The sequence below is a fragment of the Hippoglossus stenolepis genome, chromosome 7 (assembly GCF_022539355.2).
Source record: "Hippoglossus stenolepis isolate QCI-W04-F060 chromosome 7, HSTE1.2, whole genome shotgun sequence".
In the NCBI taxonomy this organism is placed as follows: Eukaryota; Metazoa; Chordata; class Actinopteri; order Pleuronectiformes; family Pleuronectidae; genus Hippoglossus; species Hippoglossus stenolepis.
The window spans coordinates 10099805-10121799 of NC_061489.1; the positions used below are offsets into that span (position 1 = coordinate 10099805).

Below are 21995 nucleotides of genomic sequence, written 5' to 3' on the forward strand. Positions count from 1 at the left end.
TGCAGTCAGTGGTGATTCATCACATGTATCAGGGGATGAAGAGGAAGACCTGCCTCTGGATTCGTCTCAATACTCACAATGAGCTTCCTCTCCTCTTCCTCTGCCCTTCATCTGGACATTTCCTCAGATGTGAAGAAAACAACAGATATCAGCTTTTTGACTTGTGGCCTGTTCTGATCCCCATCCCATAGCGGATGAGAACAGGGAATTGGTGGTACCTAATTATAGAAGTGGAGGCTAATACAGGTAGTGAAGTGCGGCCCTTGTCGCACCAGAGAGTACAAATTCCTGATGTTTAATTCCAGCTATGTTTATTTTTTTCTCCAGTGTCAGCGTGTTTGACCTGAGATATGTATTTATAGTCGTCGTTTCATCGTGTCCTCCTTCTGTTCGCCGGTATGTAAAGCGTGAGGGAGACAAATGTTCTGTCAGAAATACTGGCTTCATTCTTTATAAATTACAAGAGGGCTGCAGAGGCCTTTTAGTGTTAATTGCCTTATCAATATATGTAATTTTGGTGAGGAGCCAGTAAGGTTAAAGGGCTCTTTTTTTAAGGGGCTGGATTGTAGACCGACCCCTCTCATATCATTCTTCCTCCGCTCTGTTCATTGCTTTCTCGCTCTGCCATATGCTGTGTTTTTTTCTTCTTTTGGCTTATGAGTCCATTAGCCATGTAAGGAAACGAGTATCTGGCAGCATTGCATGTAGGCTTTCTCGTTTTTTGTTTTGACTGCCATCTGCTATGCCCCTAACACCTATTCTCTCTCTCTCTCTCTCTCTCTCTCTCTCTCTCTCTCTCTCTCTCTCTCTCTCTCTCTCTCTCTCTCTCTTCTCTTTCCCTGTCCATAGGTTTCAGTAGGAGTACAAGCAGTGTGTCCCCTCACGGTTATGTCCCCAGCTCCACCCCCCAGCAGAATAGCTACAGCTCTGTCTCCAATAGCATGAATGGCTACGCTAACTCTGGCATGGCAACCTTGGGCACCTCGCCCAACTTCCTCAATGGATCTGCAGGCAACTCGCCCTATGCTAGTGAGTAAATACACCACATCGTAGCTCTGAAAACTAGGTAGGGGTTGACAAAGGCTACATCCGTACCACTACGTTTTAAATCGTGGATTGGAACTAAAACAATCTCTGTCCACAAAAGCGTTTTGGCTCAGTATCAGTTTTAATCCCTATCCATATTGACATGCCTGAAAACACATAGAACGTGACATGCAACTCACGTACGCTGGACATACATGTCCCATGCATGTCCCAGTGTTGTTTGTTGGAAGGGGGTCGTGATATAGGAGCCTGACTTATCAGCAAAGGCTACGTCGTAACCTAAAAGACCCAATCAGCAAGCTGTTGTGAGTGTCTACGTCATCGTTTCCAAATATAGTTTCTCCTGTCCAAACTAAAACGCTGTGTTCAAACTAAAACGGGGGCAGCAGCATTTCCAAACGTTAGCGGCTCTAAAACTTCGGAGTAGTGTAGATGCCATTCTATCCATAATAGAATGGATGTGTGGTATGGGTGTAGCCACAAATCGAGGCAGGCAAGTTAGACATGAATGAATGAGAGCCTTTTGTACATGAAAGAAGAAAGTCTGATGGATATTGACAAAGTGAGGTGGAAACGAGAAGACAGCACGCAGGGAGAGTCTTTCAGTTCAGCTGGCTCATCTGTTTCTTTAAGAACAGAGTCAAACGCAAATCCTCACTTTATTGGCCAGGGGAGCAGACCACCGAGCACCCCCCTGACACACACACACACACACACACACACACACACACACACACACACACACACACACACACACACACACACACACACACACACCCTCTACATTAAAGACCCTTGATTAAATCAATAAACTAATTGCTAGAGAAGCAATTCCATTTCAGCTCTTTGATTCCTGGGTGTTAACAAGTATTTTAACAGGCTCATCGGCCCCACACAGACACTTTCAATCAATGGCCCCTCGGCCTGCCTTTGTAGGTCCAATTTTCATTAATTGATTAGTTAGGCCCCTTCATAAATGGATTATGACTTTATTGCGAGGATTTGTCAGGAAGAGCCATAAAGGCTAAGTGTTGGATAATAACAACAATAAAGGCAGAAGCAGATATCAGAGGGCAGGTGAAATACGACTCGGCTGATTGTAAAATCACTGAGGGGGAAAATGCTCTTAGTGTATTAGCAGACAAAAGACAAACCCGGGAGAAGTGGATGGTCGCGAGGGTGTCAGGAGCAGACAGGGTTTGGGCTGTGAAGATAACCTGTGGTCGAGTCTCATGATTGCAACTTAGAAAGGAAATCCAGCTCACAGCTATTGTATATTAATATTTAATCATAAGAATCCAAATATTTAATGAAATAAACGTTTATATTAAATGCTGTTTTGTTGTGTAATCTCACATCATTTAATCCAGAGCTCTAGTAATGATGTAGAATTTAATCTGATCATTTCAAAAGATTTAGTTCCATGACACACCAGCTTTGAAAACACTAAAAGTGTGTGGTGACCAGCAGAGTTCATCTCTGGTGAACTTTAAGACAAAGGATTAAGCCGTTGACCAATAGCAATTGGTCTTGACAGTGTCACTGGAGAGTCCTAAATGGAGGAGGTTATTAGCTGAGTGTCACCATCCAGTTAAATTCAACCTCCTTGTTAGCGTTACTTCTCTACAACAACAGGGGTTACAGACAATCATGTGATTGTTTATACCCGGTCTTACCTTCCTGCTAGCAACAAAGCTAATGAGCTTTCTTACGCTAAACGACAGTTAGCTTGCTATTCGCAATCTCATTAGCATAAAGCTTCTTCCTTTTATCTTTCAACTCTGTATTGAATGAAGTTAGATGCAGACCGGAGAATAAAATGCCAGCAGTGAGGAAATATCTCAGCTCAGAGAAATTACAAAGAATCTCAGATATAAACGCTGTGATCCAGGTCAGGAAAGGACGCAGTCTACGCAGACCACAAAGGCACACGCCAAACCCCAGTGAAATGGTCCCGTCTACCAAGGATTGCATTGAGTTGAAACCTGCTAATCACATTTAAAAGTTTACTCTTTAGTTGTTTAAGTCTTAATTTCTTTAAAAAGAAATGTTTCGTCAACATCGCGCAATAAATTATGGGATAGGTGGGCGTGAGAAGGATCCACACGATGGAGCCTTCATTGCTTGGCGATAAAAGGGTTCATTTGTCGGCCACGTTTGAACAAGCTTTCATAATTGGGAAAGCCATGTAGGGCCGCTGTGATGCAATCACTTTTCAATTGCATCCACTGAAGGAGAAGGCCCCAGAATTTGACACAGCTACAGTAATTATTTGTAGTATATTGAGCTTAAACTTCAGCAGTTGACCTGCTAGCTAATAATTCGCCAACTAATCAAGCCCTATAAACACTGTCAGCTTCTACAACCAAATATGCTCCAAAAACAAGAGATGAAGGGCTCAGCCATATGACCAATGTCTTGTATCCGCAGACAAAAGCCTCTTACAACGTCTGAGTTTAGAGTTTGTTTCAAGCGGTCGACCGTCTCGGTATCATTTGACATGATTCTTGGTGGTAAGAGAGATTAGTGGTTGTTGAGTCTATTGTGGGAGCCTGTCCGCCTGTGTCAGACTTCTCACACGCAAACTTCGTCCATTCATCCATCTTATGTGGTGGAACATGAAGCAACTTCCAATTGATGGAAAACATTGCAGTTAAAAGCGTATTGTATTTGCAGCACAACTAAATAAACAATAGAGCATAATATGAAACAATATATACAATCACACAGTCCAATATGAACACAAAGAAGCATCTAATGATCAGGCAGCAGACACCATGTATTATCAGCATATTTGTTGTATTTACTGGAACCACTGGCATCTCTTGCATGATTATCTGTGATAAAGCTGATGTGGGAGAGCCTTGTTTGTAAGTGGTTCTGGAAACACATTATGGGTACAGCCCCCTGAGTTTGCGAGGAGATGTTTATCAAGTTGTTGTAACCCCTGAGCCGAGGATGAGTCATCAAAACCGACTGATCAAAGGGAAAGAAAATGCTCCGAGCTGTTGTCAGTGCCAGCTAAACACATTTTTTTGTCTTAGCTATGCAATATCTCCCTGCCAGGTGATTTTACTTATTAACTCAAAAAGAAAAAGTCCCAGCTTGATGATCTGAGTCCAAAATATTATCCCTCCTACCATTGTCCATTGACCAGTCCCTTTCTGTTCATCCCGTCTGCCTGTCCTCTGCCCACGGTCCTCTCTCTAACCCCATCTTACCCCCTTTCCATCTTCATCCTTCCTCCCTGTCCTTCCCTGACATGCTCCCTCTGACCCCCCTTTATCCCCTACCCCCCCATTGCCACCCGTCTCTCTATTCTCTCAGTCGTCCCATCAAGCCCCACCATGGCCTCATCGACCAGTCTGCCCTCCAACTGCAGTAGCTCATCCGGCATCTTCTCCTTCTCCCCGGCCAACATGGTGTCTGCAGCCGTCAAGCAGAAGAGCGCCTTCGCCCCTGTCGTTCGACCCCAGAACTCCCCCCCGCCCACGTGCACCAGCACTAACGTTAACAGCCTGCAAGGTAAGATGCCAAAAAGAAAAAGCCACCAAGCATTTATTTACATATTTAATACAATTTTAGCTGCTTATGTGAAAAAGATTGTAGTCTATGTACTGAAAAAGTCAAGTTAATTACTCAGAAGCTTTCACTCTCCTGCTTTAATCCTGCTTTTCTCCTCCTTATGATAATAATAACTCACTTTTACCCCCACTTCTTTCTCCGATCCTCCTTTTCTCCCTCCTCTTCACTCCCTGTTTTTCCTTTTCTTTCCCCTCCTTGAACCCTCCATTCTCCTTCCTCACTGTAGATCAGTCTTTTGTGGACTCTAGCAAGTACTCATCAGCCAGCTCTCTGCAGGGCCTGGCCTTCTCCTGAAGTATGTTATCCCTCGCTCTGACTCTTCTCCTTTTTCTCCCGTTCTTTCCACCGCACACTATCCCACCGCTCTTTTTGCGAACACCAGCTCATCCTGCCCTACCCTTCCTTCTCTTTTCTGTTTTTATTTGTCGCTCTCGACTCGTCAGAGGGACAGCATGCCACACCATATGTGTTCCATTTCCTGTTTTCGCTTCCTGCTTCCTGCCTGCGCTTTCAGTGGGTGTCTCTATGAGGAGGAGGTGCTGGTGCTGGGGGAGGGTGGGGGGCTGTTGCGCCACCACAGGTCATTCTGTTTTCTCCTATTTCCATTCGAATGCAGCGCGGGGTCTGTTCGTCTAGGCAGGATGTTGTATGGTGTTGAGATCCTGAGAGAGAGAAATGATGGATGGGAATCTTTATCAGAGCCCCAAGCTAAGCACTTCCTCACTTCCTCTGTCGGCGTTGATGAGCGCTGACCACGGTGACCCAGGGGCTAGTGGCCACTGTGTGCTGATCACGCTGACACACACACACACACACACACCCACACACACACACACACTATTCTGTTAATCCCAGCAAACCGGAGACACTTAGGAAATAACCAGGGAATTAGTGGATTGAAGAGAGGGAGGGATCAATAGGCAGCCAATATGTTATATGAAAAATTCCTCCCTGTGATGGCTTCAGTGTAAAAATGGGGGGAAGGGAGAGGGGGAGGCAGCAGTGAGGAGGTGAGAGTAGGAGCTATAGTGGCACGGCAGAGCACGATATAAGAAGTCAGGAATGTTAATAAAGCTCCCCGCGAAAGGCCTGCAGATTCCATTTCCATCTCCGAGCATCGAGCGTGATTTCATCACCTCTGTCATTCCACGTCACCGCCATGCTCTCTCCCTCGTGTCTGATTTACGGCCCGCGATTGCACGACGGCCTCGCACGATGTAACTGCTAACAATTAACAGTGGAAGCTCTCGCATGAAGCTCATTCAGAAAGCCTGCGAAAAGTTGAATCATGTCGTCGGCGCGCGTCGAGTTTGTGGCGCGGCGGAGGGAAAATGTTTTGATTTTCGGGGGCCTCCGAATGAAGAGATAATGAGGGAGAGTCGTCTTTGTTCGCCAGATGCTGGAGCACATTGCTGTTATGTGACTGTTGTGATGACAGATGAAACCCAGCAATCACATGACTGACCTCTCTCTCTCTCTCTCTCTCTGTTTCGTTTTTTTCCTCCCATTTCTCTTCCTTCCCCCCCCCTCTTTTCCCACAAAGCAGCGATTCCCGGGATGATCGTTCCACCCATGTAGAGGAATCTGGGATGGCTGGAGATTTGGGATTTTTTTTTTAAAGAGGAAAAGACACAGTAGCAGAGTCTGGCGAGTCTCTGCTATGCTCCGGAGCTGAACTGAAGGAAGTCAAGATAAGACGCCAGGACTCTGTTAAACTCAGGCCTTTCCATTGGGATTTCATCTGAAGGGATAAGGGGAGGAGGAAAAAAGAAGGGACAATCCGAACCTTTGTGATGTTATTTCCCTCTTGGTTGAATTAGTGTAGCTTCTCTGACATCGCCTCTCGTGGAGTGTGTAGAGACTGATAGTTTGCCCACAGTGTGACACTGACCTCATGAAAAGAGCATTTATTTATCTTTATGTTTATGCCTGTAAGGTTTGGCTTCGATTACCGGAGGCCCCCCCACACGCCGTCTCGCAATCCATAGCTCGCACAAACAACAGCAAAGTGTCGGTTTGGCCGTGGAGTTTACCTAACCTCTGTCACAATAGAAGATGCTTTCCTTAGCTCAGCTGGCTTTTCTGAAAACCACAAAGCAGCACGCCGGCCAAATGGTGCAAAGGTCGACAACACAGAAAAAAAGGCAAAGAAATACAAACACGAGCAAAATCATCAACCCCTTAATTTTGCTGCTAATTTTCCCACACAACTAAAAAGTGGTGTATCGAAATCTCCCTGTGCTATTTTTTAAGATCAGAAACCATGCCTCTCTCTCTTTCTTTTCTTATTTTCTCATTTAGTTTGTTTGTTTGACTTTCAATAAAAAAAAAAACTGTGAGGATTGAGCTGTTTGCAATATGCTTTTTCTGCTTGGCGTGTGAAGATTTAGCCAAAATTGACGTTTTGTCGGAGGTTTTAGCGAAAGACTTGAAAAGCCAGAGGATGTGTGCGTCCAGCCAGCACTGTACTGAAGGAGTCTAGCAAATATCAAATTAGAATAAATGCGTGATTATATGTGATATATTTTTGTACATAAAAAAAAAAACTAATGTTGAATTTTTCATTTGACATTTAGTTTTCTTTTTTTTTTTGCGATAGGTATAGTTTGAAATGTAAACATTAAATGTCTTAAGGCAGCTTCTCAGTGCAGAAGATAGATTTACTGTGTGTTGTCAATATCTCATCTGCGAAACATGAGAAACATGGATTTGGATACAAAAAGGGGATTCCTGTAAAATATCCTATAAATAATGTATTTATCCCTTGTATTTGTACATTGCCTCTCACCCCCCTCTGTTTAGTTGTGTTGTGTAAGTTTAATACAGTAAGTGAACATATTTCACAGTGTTTTGTTTCATTATTACTGTTGTCCCCCACTATTTAAATGTGACTTCTTTTTTCTTTTTTTTTTCAATCTTTTTTTTCTTGTTCGTTTTGTATGTTGTTTTGCATCGGTATACCATGCTTTCATTTGTTGATTTAAAACATGCCATTGTCTATTTTTGTATTATTTGTAAGTTAATAAAAAACAATTTCATTTTTTTCCTTTTGAAAATGTTTATTGTACGGCAACAAAGTAGCATCTTATTCAGAGTATTTGGTTGGAGTAGATTTTTTAAGAATATATACACACATTAATATATACTGTAAATCTATATCTTTTTTGTTTGAGGCTTTCAGATTGATACTGTTCTTGAACTGATAATATGCATGGGTTCTTCTCTTGAGTGACACTTTCGTTTTTTGTGCGTGGAAAAACCAAGAGAAGTAAGAAATTGCTCTGTGTTTTTTCTTTCTTTGTGTTTCCTCTTTTTTCTCCCTCCTCTGTTCTTTCTTTTCCTATGTTATTTATGCCTGCTTACATACTGTATCTATATACTCTTTCTTTTTTTTCTGTCACTGTAATCTTTACCAGCAGTCTAGATGCCTTAACAATGCAAACCCATTCTTCATTCAATCACGTGTACAGTTTTCTACCCTCACCACAATTGTCTATTGCCACAGAGGAATTCATGGGAACTTGGGGACAAAGCACAAACCCACTCCGTTTGGTGGTGAAGCCAGACTAGAATACAAAGAGCCATAATTCAACAATCACACACACCCTGATGTACTATAATACTACAGCGATGGCATGCTTTGAAGGACAGTCAGCGCTGAGAGGCCTCTCTCAGCTGTGCTCATTGCACTTAAGTGTTCACACAAACACTTTGTCTTTTTGTTGTAGCGATTATATATATCATTTCTTTTTCAATTAATGAAATAAGTTAAACAGCATGGTGGTGATATTTCTCATTAACCACAGGATCACGACAGAGCGACGACACTGAGCTGTTTTATTGTAGTACAAAGGGGCGCACAGTGAAGACGAGCACTGTCACAGCACAATTTTACTCTCACACATGGAGTCGTACAGGTCCGACTCCAGTATCTGACAGTCGATCCCCCCGGTCCTCTCCTCTCCCTGTTTCAGCCTTTTGGACAATACAGCTTCATTACAAGCCAAACAGAACAAGAACGAGTGAGGAGGCATGAAACGGAGCTCTTTGGCCCCTCGGCCATTTCTGTAGTCTTTTTCTTTGTGTGTCTTCAAGCTGTTGCTGAACAGAGAATAGGGCTTTTCTCTCTGCTTTTCTTTTCTAGAGTCTGGTTTTGTTAAGTGGGTAGAGAGGAGCGTTTTAACAGAGGCGCCTGCTGACAGACGAGTGTTTTTCAGGCACTTGTGTGCCTGCGCTGGTCTGGGCCGGGGCAGGAGGGGCTGCACCATATCTGTTTCAAATGAACGACAGAGGTCTGTTGTCATACAATGGTTGCTTTGTAAGCAAAGTTCCATCCCGATTATAAATATTGGTAATGGGTGACAAAGTTTTGTATTTAGGTAACAAACAAAAAAAAAGATGCAAACCAAATAGCTGGTGTCTATTTTTTCCTCTGTTTTGTCTTTGACTGCAAATACACTGAACAGCTCTATGATATAAGGGAAGAAAAAAATCTACTGTATAGATTGTTATTGTTTTTGATGAAAAATGAGCTGTAAGATAACTTTTGGACTCACAATGTTGAATTAAAGTTACCTCTTGTCTGTGACCTATGTTGTTATTTTGTTATTTTAAAATATCATTAACATACGTTTCTGATTTGAGTTACAGTGAATTCATTATTTACTTAGTACTTACTATAGTATTTATTAAACTTGAATGCATTGTAGATTTAATTTTAAATGAAAATAATTGACATTTCTTCCAGTCAGTCTAAACTCAATAATCTATAATCTCAACATGAAAAGATATTTTTACAAACATATACAAAATTAAAACCTCATATAACCTCATAAAAAATACCCTTTACTGTGGTGCTCCACATTGTCGTCACCTACATCATGTTTGCTTTAATTATCCAAAAACCATGAAGCTATGAAGTCCAGGGAACAAGACATAGATCAGGACAAAGGTATAAAACCATGTTTAAAGCTCTGAGTGTTTCCACAGTGGCCTCAATAACCCAAACTGAAGGATTTTGGAACCGGGACTCTTCTTAAAGTTAACTGTCCCACTGAAATGAATAAAGGTAATAGAGAGGTGACCAACAAACCAGCTGTCACTCTAACAGAGACGTCCTCTGCAGAGACTGGACAACTTGCCGAAAGGACAATAGTCTCAGCAGCGCTCCATCAATCAGGGCTTTATGGTAGAGCGGCTGGACGGAAGCCACACTGAGTAAAAGGCAGTTGACAGGACACTTGTAGTTTTCCTGACAGAAATGAAATGATTTTGAGAGGATGAAGGAAAATGATTCAAAACTAAAAAACTGCAAACATGCCAGGTACTACATCACCTGGCTAATATCATGTGCATTGTAAAGCATGGAGGCAGCATCGTCATGTGAGGGGGTTTTCAGCTGCAGGGAGACCGGTCAGAACTGAGGGAAGGATGAATGCAGCCACAAATAGAGAGGTCCTTGAAAAAAATCATGCAGAGTGCAATTGTTCACCTTAAGAAGAATACAGCCGAGACAACGCTGGAGTTGCTCCGTCTCTCACTGTCCCCGAATGATCCAGTCAAAGGTCAAATTTAAACCCCGGAGAACATCTGTGGAGAGACGTGAAGATGGCAGCTCACCAACATTTCTCATCCAATCTGAAGGAGCTCGAGAGGATTTGCCATGAAGAATGGGGTAAGCTGCCCAAATCCAGGTGTGCAAAGCCTGTTGAGACTTTAGCCAAGATGACTTGAAGCTGCATCTGCTGCTAAAGGAGCTTCTACAAAGTCCTTGAATTATGGGAATGAATTCTTTTGTGAGTTAGTCAGAACAGTTTGTCAGAACAGGTCATTAAGTGCAAACTTCATGGGCAAATATCGGAATTTCATCCTTTAAAATGAAATCTACAACGCAATAAAATGCGCAAAGGGCAAAAGGGGGTCTGAATATTTTCTGAAGCCGCTGTATGGAGACCAGTGAGGATTTGTGGTGTTTATTCTCTTGTTTGACTGAAAATGTCATTGGCTCATATAGCTGACAGGCAGCTGACTGAGAATAAGAGGAGGCCTGGCTGAGAGTAATTCCACAGGTCAGAGACACAGGCCTGCATCCCCCCCCTCCCCCAGGCTCCTTCCTCTAATGAATCTAATTCATTAATGCATTACTGATGGCATGGTGAACATGGTTAGCCTGACAAGTTTCCTCCTAAACATATTAGTTAATGATGATTCCAAGGTTATTAATTGCAAACGCACCAGCCCACCAATAATTGAGTCATCATTTGCATACCCGGTCATCAGCAGAAAATTAATTTATTTTTTATTTTTTGCATATCTAATTTGGAGGGGCCGCGATTGGATTAGCAAGAGACAACAGCGGATCCCGGGATTCTGCTGACCTCGAAGTGTTCCAGGGTCTCCACGGTAACTGGAGGCTTCCGTAACGCCAAGGGGGAGAGCGAGACGACCTGGAAGTACTGATGAGTTAAGGGCTCATAAACACTGTGCAGGCTTTTGTGTGTGTGTGTGTGTGTGTGTGTGTGTGTGTGTGTGTGTGTGTGTGTGTGTGTGTGTGTGTGTGTGTGTGTGTGTGTGTGTGTGTGTGTGTGTGTTTGCCTGCTTAATTGCCCAAAGGTTCACAACTGCAGAGGGCTATTTATTTATAATTTTTTTCCTCCCATATATCTAATAACGGAGCTGATAGTTGCTGACAAACAGTAAAGAGGGTTGGGGCGTGCACAATTTAGCAGTAAGAGGTGGGATATTGAATTATGGAGGTTACACTCTCAGTGCAGGGGAGAACGAGTCCTGGAGCCTAATGTTTTTGATTAGCGAGCCAAACAGTGTTGCAGTGCACAGCTGCAGGGATTCGCCCCCCCCCCCACACACCCCCAACACCCCAAATGCAGCTTGCAGTTCAACACACACACATTCAGCACACACACATGCACACACTCATAAATCATAAATACACATAGACAAAAGGTGAAGCCATTTTGCTCTTTATTTCCAGCAGCTTTTCAGGCCCAGATAGACTGGTCAGTGTGGGAGGAGGACAATAGGAGTGGAAGGCCGAGGGCAGCGCGGAGCCGGCGGACCTCAGCCCTCTGGAGACATAACATTAAAGACGCTATTCCTGGAGAACCGCTCCTCCAGATAGAGGTGGCAGAGCCTTCGCACATCAAGAGAGGTGCTGTTCAGGAGCTTCTGTGCTACTAGTTGCCTAATGAAATATATTAATGCGCACACTGTATTCCTTGCTCTCCCACTCCTCTTTCTCGTTCTCCCTTCCTCCCTCACGTTGGACACATGAAGGGAGGAAGAGCGGAGAGGCGTGTTTGAAAGAAAAACAGGAGTCCCCATGGGGATCCCGGATAAAGAAAGAGAAGGAAAGAAATAGAAAGAGGAGAGGAATGCTGAGTGTGAGTGAGGTGGGGGTATTCAGAATGGAGGCAGACCTAGACAGTGAACAAAAGACAAGGAGAAAGAGGAATGAATATTAATAATATTCAGTGCAGGAAAATAGTCACAATGGACATCATAAAGAGACGTAGAGAGGCAACGGGAAGCAAGTTCCTGGCCCTACCGTAATGTATGTGTGTTTGCAGATGCACACGAGCTGCATGTTCTGCATCTGTGTGTGCACGAACACGCCTGCCGGTAGAAGACAGAGCATATCTGAGTGCAGGCAGTACCTAGGATGAGTGTGCACTAACATCCCAGGCTGCACGCTCTCGCTCGTACGGCGGCTGTGTGGTCGTTTCCCACAGTAATTATCCTGGTGACTGTGGGTGTCTGTCTATGATCTGTGTGGTATACCTGTCAGAGGCGGCCCGGCAGAGCCCGTGCTTTATATTCCCCTGTAATTGCTGCCGCTAATTTACTGTGCGCTGGCCTAATGAGTAGGGAGGTGAGGGGCTGGGGTATGTAATGGATGTTAGAGAGATAGAGATAGAGAGATGGATTTCACCACTGAGAAAGAGAGAGAGAGAGAGAGAGAGAGAGAGAGAGAGAGAGAGAGAGAGAGAGGAGGGGAGGAGGCCGGCGAACTGTGTGTGTTAAGCAAGCATGTAGAACACTTATCTTTATTGTTCTACTAAAATGAAAAAAAGAAAAAACAAAAGATAAGCTATTTGCCCCTCCTCCTCCTCCTCTCCCCCCCTCCCTCTCTCTTTCTCTCTCGCTGTCTCCCCCCTTCCTTCCTCCTCCCCTCAGCTGATGTTACAGTGGCGACTGCAGCGAGCGCATTAGACAACCTTTTTGTTATGTTGATTAATGGTAAAAGCAAATCCATAAATAATATAGATTATTTATTCCATTTATTCACATGCTAATTAGAGCCAGGGAGCAGATACCTTAGAGAGATGGCGTTTTATTTTATTATTTCCCCCCCCCCCATCATCCTCATCATCTGTTCCAGTGCGAGCAGACAGACCGACTGACATTGAGACAGTCACATATTAATGTCATTCACACTTTGAAGCACCAACGGTATCTTGTGATGGGGACACGTCCACCCTTCATTTCTCCCTAATGAGGTCATGATAGAGGCCAGTGGTTGCGGAGCGCACACACACATACACACACACACACACACACATAGACACACACACACATACGCACACACCCTATGTTTGTATATACACACACATACCTCGCTGCAGTCTTGGATTGACGGGGTCGTCTTTGATTGATGCACCATGGTTCCTCCACATGTTCTACAGCTCACTCATTTAATTATGTTTTCCAAGCATCATTAAGTACCATTATATTCTATCATATTCTAATGAGAGAGGTGGCCGGTCGCAGGACAAGCTAATTGGTGATTAATGTTGTGTATCAGTGAGAGACAACGCAAGATTGGCCATTTAATGGCACAACACTGTATTTAAGTGCTGAATGTGTAAAAACACAAACAGAGGGGAGGGAGGGGGGGGGGAATTAGTAGAAGTCGGGATTGAAATCAGAACAGATATCAGGTTCTTAAAGGTCTAATCTCCTACTCGTACCTCTTCCCACACACACACACTTTATTATTTTGAACTGTTCACCTATTAGTTGGATAACATACCCTTTGTTAGTCTAACCTGCTCCTCCAGTTTAAGCACTAACTCAGTATTGATGCACTGCGTCACAGTTACGCACATGAGCGCAAACACTCATACATAACAGTTAACCTTAACAAGGACCTCAGAAATGGCATTTTGCCTTATTATGACCAGCCATTGGTCCACGTGTGGTCTAGTGGTTCTGGTTTATGCTGGAAAAGGTTCTAAAGAGGTAACAACATGAGTAAACACAAACACACACACACACACACTCCATGCATTATTCTGAATTGTTCCCCTCTTAGCTGCATTACACACACTTACTCAGATAATGCAGGGAGCCTTCTCGGCAGACATAACTCACCTGCTCCTCCAGATTAACCACTAACTCAGTATTGATGCACTGCTTCACAGGTACGCACATGAGAGCGCGCGCACACGTACACACACACACACACACACACACAAACATCCTCATCTGATATTGACATGTCGGGCTGCTGTAGGTGTTTCCATTTAAGGTCAGTCGATCGCCTTAAGTATGTAATGTTAGGAGGGGGGTCCGTAAACATGTCAAATTAGCATTAATGAATGACCAGGCACCGGCTGGGGGAACTGTCAGGGTGCACGCCCAGGACAATACATTACCCTGAGTTATCCTAGTCTGCCCTCCTCTAATACAGACACACATACTCACTGGCCGAGCAGACACGGGGTGTAAACTAATGGGTTCCATTCACTGGTCACACACTCTGCTTTAATGGCCCGTGAGACTGATTGGTGTCCAAGAGATGAAAATAAAAAATAAGACTTGAAACAAGCATGAGACAAAACGAGTATGGAAAGTAAAGGGTAAAAAAGGTTTGGGGGAAAAGTTGAAAGATTGACCGACACACCCAGTGTGATAGAAAAAAAATAAGAGGAAAAAATTTATGAAAATAGATAGAGAGACAGATAGAGGACGAAGCTATGAGGGAGAGAAAACAAACCAGGGTATTTATTTTTTTTCGTCTCAGTGTTGAAACAGGAAAAGGACCTCTGGTTTAATAAACCTTGAATCCTTTCACAGAGGGTTTGTATGTTATTCTTCGGAGAAACAGATATGTGGCGAGGGAAGGGGGAGACAGACAGAACGAGAAGCAGAGAGCAGCGGGAGGAGGAGGAGGAGAGGGAAAAAAAACGAGATGCTCTGCAACCATATGAATTTGGCTCTCCCTCTCTCTCACACACACACACACACACACACACACACACACACACACACACACACACACACACACACACACACACACACACACACACACACACACACACACACACACCTCAGCCCACTTCCAGGCTGTATGTTAGTTTTGGGTTGGGACTGTGTGGGATGAAGGGGGCGAGGGGGTGCACGTCCTGAGAGAGAAAGAGCATGAACGAGAAGTAAAAGATCTACTTTCCATCTGTAACTGATTAAATCCTTCTCCTCCTCTTCTTCTCCTCCTCCGTGTTTGACAGTTTGTGAAAATGACTCTGTAACGTATTCACTCGGCACAGAGGAATCTTTAGCTCCACCACAACAATGCACGTCGGCTGTGTCAGATGTGTGGTGCACACATCTGCACAATGAGACTGTCCACTTGAATTCCCGCCTTGTTTTTACTGTGCACGCTGCGGATATAGTGATAAATAAACACATACACAGACATGAACCTACTGTCTTTGCTACGTTGTCTCCTTATCCCTGCCTCCCCCCTTCTCTCTCTCTCTCTCTCTCTCTCTCTCCCTCTCTCCCCCCCTCTCTCCTTCCTGTAACAAAGGTTACATTGATCATGTTTCTAAAAGAGACTCTGTATTTCCACACGGCCCGGCCTCCGATATGTTTTTCTTGGCAGGTCCCGCTTCTACTTTTGTCATTCACTCAGCATATTTTAACAAATTAGAAACATTAGAAACCAGGAATCGCGGCAATGTTTTGGTTTGGTTTCGAAACTCTTACAGTCCCCACAATTATATTTCAAAACATGAGCGAATTGTTTGACAGCCGAGCGGAATAAAACCCTAAAACAACTTTTCCATTAGAAACACATGCTTTCGCAATTAGAACCCAGCATTATGTTAATGTGTGTTTGCGCTGGTTCATTTGTTGTCCTGTGAACGGTGACGCCGCCGTGAGAGAGTGTGTGTGAGTGAGTGCACGCTCACGTATGTGCTTTTATACGTGTGAGGGTGTGTGAGTGACTGTGTGGTTGCCTCTGTATGTGTGTGTGTAAGGGACAAAGGGACACAGTGCTCCACATAACAGCGTTACAGATGGCTGTTGTGAGTGGTTGTGACAGTGAAAGCGAGTGAGTTCCCACTCCATACAGATGTACTCTGAGTGACCTTACAAACACAGTGGAACTAAAACAGGGCCCCTACCTCGCGCGCTCTCTCTGGCACACACTGTCAATTCTCACTCAGCCCTTGCGGGCCACTAAAAGTTGTTTCCTGAGCCAGGAATACATCAAGGGCCAAGAATATATAAGCAGGGAGCAGAGAGAGATGCATAGCTATGGTCCAGGAAAGCATAACTTGGACTAAGTAAATATTGGACTGAAGGATTAGTAGCTTTTGCCACCTATAAAAGCAAGACAGGTATGCCAGGCTGAGTTAACGACCACATGCTCTGACTTTACCCTGGATTGTTTTACCAAGGAGCTGTGGTGGACAAAGAGGACATTTCAACAAGTTGACTTTATGGAGGAAAAGGGGGAAAAACTAGAAATTACTTTTGTGCAACAATCAACCCCTTCCTCTCACTGACTTGAGCACTGTACAAAATGAATGGAGTTTTTTAACCCTCCCACTGAGTGAAAGAGAAAAATGTGTGTCAGAATAATGCAACAGAGCCACTGATTCACTAAAATCACATTAAAGGGAAACTGCCAGAAATCTGATAAATTGTCTCAAGTGATGTCACCTGAGTCAGTTGAGGGTAAGTTTGAAAAGGAAAATCATATGGAGGACGTGACCACACCTCTTTAACATGCCCACAGGCTGTATTTGAAGATCGCCCCAAAAATGAAGCCAGATCTTCTGGATTGCCCCTTGGTGATTGGCTGCAGTGTAGGTCATAAATCCCATGTTAGCAGATGGGACATTGTCCAAACTAAAAAGTAAATTTATACAAACTTTGAAGAGGTTTTGTACCTTGTCCACTTTTGTGTTGATATTGGCTGTATGTCAATTTGACTGAGATGGGGCCCAACTTGTTAAACCGATGAGTGTAATGTGCTTTTGTTACCCCCAGATGGCACAGAAAGTGTCGGGATAGTAGTTTAGTAGAATAGATTATAAGCTGCAGAAAACCTTAAATGTTATGTCCTCATATGAGGATGTAGGGCCACAGGGGGTTAAATAAGTTTTCCCAAAAGATGGTTTCTGTCATTCTAGGTAGTTTCATCACACTGATGAGGAGTTAGTTTTCTGCTAAGTTTGTTTTTTTGTTACTTAATGCTATAAAAACAAAGTGAAATGTGGCTCCACACCACAATCACTACTGCACAGACTGTAAGTGAATGTGGTGTATCTGAGATATTTTGGCTTCGGTTTTTTCATCCATTTCTATCGACAGTCTGTGAGCCTCATTTCTGCTTGCGGCTGCATTAGCCACTATTAGCATAGCCCACCAGAATCTCTGACATTTTGACAAGAAGGAAGAATGTGTGGAATAAAATAAGATGCTATGTTTAAATCCACAGCATCCGTTTAAATATTTTTAACCCATCCATTGTGAGTCCAACCGTAAACGTTATAAGAGATTGATATAACAATTTAACAATCCTGAAAACAATCCTGAAAAAAAAGTCAACTGTCATTCCAAAGATGACAGTTGTGTGACACATATCCTGCCTCTTCACCCATTAGAACTGTCTGCTTTATAACAACTGGGAAACATGTGAAGTTCATTCTGTTGTCGCACTGACACAAGCGCATAGTTGAGGTTCATGACAGTTCCAACTGATGTGGTGGCAGGAAGGAGCAGCAACGAGTCTTCAAACAAGCACATAGAGAAGAATATCATTTGTTATTGTATCCATATCCTCCCTCTCTCACCCCTCTCTCACCCCTCTCGTCTTTGTGCATGCATCATAGAATTATAACCTGTGACTTTTTAAGCAGTTTCAATCAGTGTTGACTGGTGACCGTTGAAACTGTAGTAATGTCTCTCTTTCCAAATCAATTTAGAATCTCTCCCTTCCCTCTGTGTGTCCTGTGTCTGTGAGTGTGAATGTGCTGATACAGGCCATGGTCGACAGGTCTGCTCTACCCCTCCTCCTCCTCCTCACCTGATCCCACCTGTTGGCTATCATCCTCTAATGAAGACTCACCTGCTTCCACCATATTTGAATCGCGGCTGTTGCATCCAGGGTCGGTCGAACCGTCCCAGGAGTAATTCCTGAGACTCCTGTTGCTTCCTTTTAAATCATGTTTTTGCCTGCTTACCTGCTGTCCTGCCTATTTCTATTTCTCAGGTTCATACCCTCCGTCTGATTCAGCTGCTCCATGTGTACATCTCTTTTTATCCCTCCATGCCGGCGACAGAGAGGGGCTTTTTCAGAGAACAAGTTTTGGTCTTGTGAACTCAACATGTGAGGAACACCTCAAGAGAATTTCTTCAGATTTGGTACAAACGTTCACTTGGCCTGAAAGATGAGCTGATTCGATTTGGGTGGTCAGAGGTCAAAGGTCAAGGTCACAGTGGCCTCATAAAACATGTTTTGGGTTTCTTGTACACGATATCTCAAGTCTTCCTGATTACAACTGATTAGATTTCAGTGACTTCATATAAGACAGTTCACTTAATGTTTTTCCTGGATTAGCCTCATCCCCTGCCTGTCTGCTCTCAGCCCATTTAACTGTTGGATAATCTGGACTCTTCTGTTGCACATTCGAACAGATTTATTAAATTTCTGTTTAACTTTGACTCTGTCTCCGTGTCTGAGTTTACTGTTCAGGTCCAGCTCTTGTGTTACACATAACAATGTAGAAATAACTGCTCAGGGGTTTGCCAAGATAGCGTCTGAGTGATGAAACTTGCCTGGACTCTGAAGGACTCTGGTCTAACCGTATCATAGGATTGCAAAACTACATTGGTGAATAACTCTTTTAATCAAATTATAGTTTTCATGAAGCAACCATTAACCAAATTCTGACAGTTGTCCTGTGTGTATAGCCAAACATAAGTTAAGGACTTTTGGCAGAAAAGCTATACATTCTTTATGCAACTTTTTTTCTAATTTATAATACATTTTTCAAGAAAACATATTAAATAAAATATAAATCTGGAACGAAAAATGTATTTAAAAAAGTCACACTTACGACCTGCTCATTACAAAAACATGACTATACCCTCTTTTTAGTAAGAAGAAAACAGACATAACTCTCCACTTTCCCCTTATCTTCTCTGCATCTTTTTTAAAAATACAAATATATTTTAATGGCTCTGCCTTAGAGCGTTCCTCTGCGCTCTGTGATGTTGAAGCTGATTTTGATTTTTTCTTTGCTTGCTCATTCTTTTATTCCTCCTCTGAGCCAGCTCTTTTCTGGTGGTGGATTGTGAAACAACAAGAATGTTTTTTATTCTCGTGCGGTCTCACCCACAACATTTGTTTCCAATTTGACAGATTTTGGAAAAGAAATTCTTGGGAGAGAAAATGACGGTTGCATGATGGTTAAAAAATAAGCTCTTTACAAAAATCCTCCACCTATCCCTGAAATCTCCTTCACTTCCTTCACGTCCTCCTCTTTCCTCTGTTGGTTCGAGTCCAAACAAAGTCACCTCATCGTGTATTGTGGGAGAGATTGTAAAGTTTTCATTGAGCCCATGTGGAAGTGATTTGGCTGTAATCTCCAGTAATTGTGACTGTAACACAGAAACAGGCTGGAACAGATTGGCCTCATATTTTTCTTCAGGGTCACTACGGACTTATCTCAATATTTAGCGTCTTGCCTGATTGAGTTATCATATCACATTTGCTGTTAAGAGCTGAGCGATGTCAACAAATGTAACTGGAGCGCATGGAATGTTGCTTTAAATCACATAGAGGAAGGTTCCTGTTTGCAGAAAGCGCACACATCAGTGTCAGCTCGACCCGCAGAGACCTGACTTTTTAAAACGCATGACATTTAAGAGCGCAGAGGAAAATTGTCGTTAAAATAACCCACCATTACAGTGCGACCTCTCCTCAATCTGCACCCAGTTCCCCCCCGACCGTGTCACATGTCACACTCTCTATCTCACACACAGAAGTCAAGAGCACTCTGCTCAGTTGCTCCTGAGGTGCAAATGGTTTGCCTCTACGCATCACTGCCCCAACGCTGTTCCTTCACCTCCTCTCTTCTCTGTCTGCTCCTTGACTCCGTCCATCAACGCTCCACCCCTGTCACCCCGCTCTCCTTTGCACTTTTGTCACTGCGCCCTCTCCCTCAGCTGTGATTTGTCTATTTGTCCCCTTGTTCGTCATAGTTTCCATTTTTCTGACTCATGATTTGTTTGCTCTTCCGCTGCCTCGGCTCCGCGGGCCTCGCTCACACACCCTGATGAATGAGTAATCTTGTTGCATTGTACCCAGCCATCCATGTCCATGTTCAATAATGGCTCAATTGATTCCTTCCTATCAGTGTTCCGTTGAATGGCGGAGATTGAGAGCTGGAAGCCATGCAGTTATCATAAAGAGCGTGTCAACTGTGAGGCCACAAAGCATACAAGTGATTAAGACCCTTCAACTCAGGGTTTCTTCATCACAATCATTAGTCTTTTCTTGTCCTACCTTCTGGCTGTAAAACCCACAGAGCTGTACCCTCCCCGTCCGTTAATAATATTCACTCTGCCTCTGATACATTAGCCAGTGAATGATAGGGCAAAGCCCTGGCCTAATTGCTTTCTTCTTGTAAAGTCTCAATTCGTTTTTGCTGAGGAGACACAGAGATGTGTGCCAATAGCGTGCACATACATGAGCCGACACATGCACCAAACGCACACACACAGAAGAGTGGCGCACACGCTTTCGCACACACTCGCAGTTACACTTACACACAACCCCACCTTCCCACTGCCATTTTATGATGGATGGGGCTGAGAATGCATGTGGGAGGAGGGGAGAGAGAGAGAGACTACAAGACTGTGCGTGTGTGTGTGTGTGTGTGTGTGTGTGTGTGTGTGTGTGTGTGTGTGTGTGAACGAGCAAAGTGCATGTGTTGGTTGGAGAGAAGAGAAAAAGGGAGAGAGAAGGAGAGAGAGAAGCTGAGCTGAGGAGCTCTGATTAACGACACAGAGAAGGGGTCCCAGAGGAGCTGGGGGAAGAGCAAAACTATCTAGGGCCAGCTGAGAGAGAGAGTGAGAGAGAGTGAGAGAGAGTGAGAGAGAGTGTGTGCTGGTGTGTGTGTAAGAGAGGGAGGGAGAGAGGGCACAAAAAGCAAAGTAAAAAAATGGGGGTTGGGGGGGAAATATGTTTTCTTTTGATATGTTTCATTAAAAAAGATTCACAAACACATGAAACGCTGCGTATCCATCATCATCATCATCATCTTGCAAATAGGGAGTATGAGCGATATCTCTGGTAGCCCTACCGCTGTCACAGTGCTTTGCTTCCAGATACCATACACACGTACCCTTCAGATTAAATCTTCTTGCCTTACCTACCTCACCATCCTGGAGCTCACTGCCCTGGGCTTCTGTCCACGGTGCTGTCAGAGGGGGGAAACAGGGTATGTGTTGCCAGAGCGCAGGCCATCACCTCTCTCTGATTGCACATGAGAGTAGAGGTAATGGGAGTGTAATAGCACCTTAAGTACCCTGCTCTCACTGACACTGGCTGTATAGCATTACCCCGTGGTCTCACTGTGTGGCAACTTAGATGTGTGGATGAGGGGGGTGTATGCATTGGCATTATGTGCAAGTTTTTCTTGTATCAATCTGTTTTGTCTGCTTAGTGTGTGTGTGTGTGTGTGCGTGTGTGTGTGTGCCAAAAGAGGTCTGACTAAGGTTTGACTGTGTTGTGTTTTCCCAGAGGGTCGTCTGAGCCGCAGCGATCAAAGAGAGAGATGGAGGTTAACTGACCAGACCTGAGAACCTCCACAGAAGGACCTGAGGGACTCAGCTCTGTTAGCCCAGGTACCAATCATCTGACACACACTCACACACACAGACACACAAAATCAGTGGAGTGGTAAGTGTAGAAGAGGGCATTTTGAGCGATCCAGTGGGATTTAAAGATCTGTAAGGCCCAAACTAACTTTGTCACTTCACTCCCGCAGCCGTAGCCTTTCACACAGTATCCATTACCTCAGATACGTTCACCACAAAACATC

At 43.8% G+C, this 21995-nt stretch overlaps 1 protein-coding gene across 5 annotated transcripts in view; it reads left to right on the forward strand.

Moving 5' to 3' along the window:
- ebf1a (EBF transcription factor 1a) overlaps positions 1-9220 on the forward strand; it is a 59001-nt gene extending 49781 nt beyond the window's left edge. The window contains exons 14-17 of one of the 5 annotated variants that reach the window (XM_035161816.1): positions 850-1029; positions 4480-4572; positions 4859-4927; positions 6179-9220. In XM_035161816.1, coding sequence (XP_035017707.1) covers positions 850-1029; positions 4480-4572; positions 4859-4926 — 341 coding nt within the window. In that variant the 3' untranslated portion in view covers position 4927; positions 6179-9220. The other 4 variants (XM_035161813.1, XM_035161817.1, XM_035161815.1 and 1 more) reach the window with 4 other exon arrangements.
- Positions 9221-21995: the final 12775 nt, after the last annotated feature.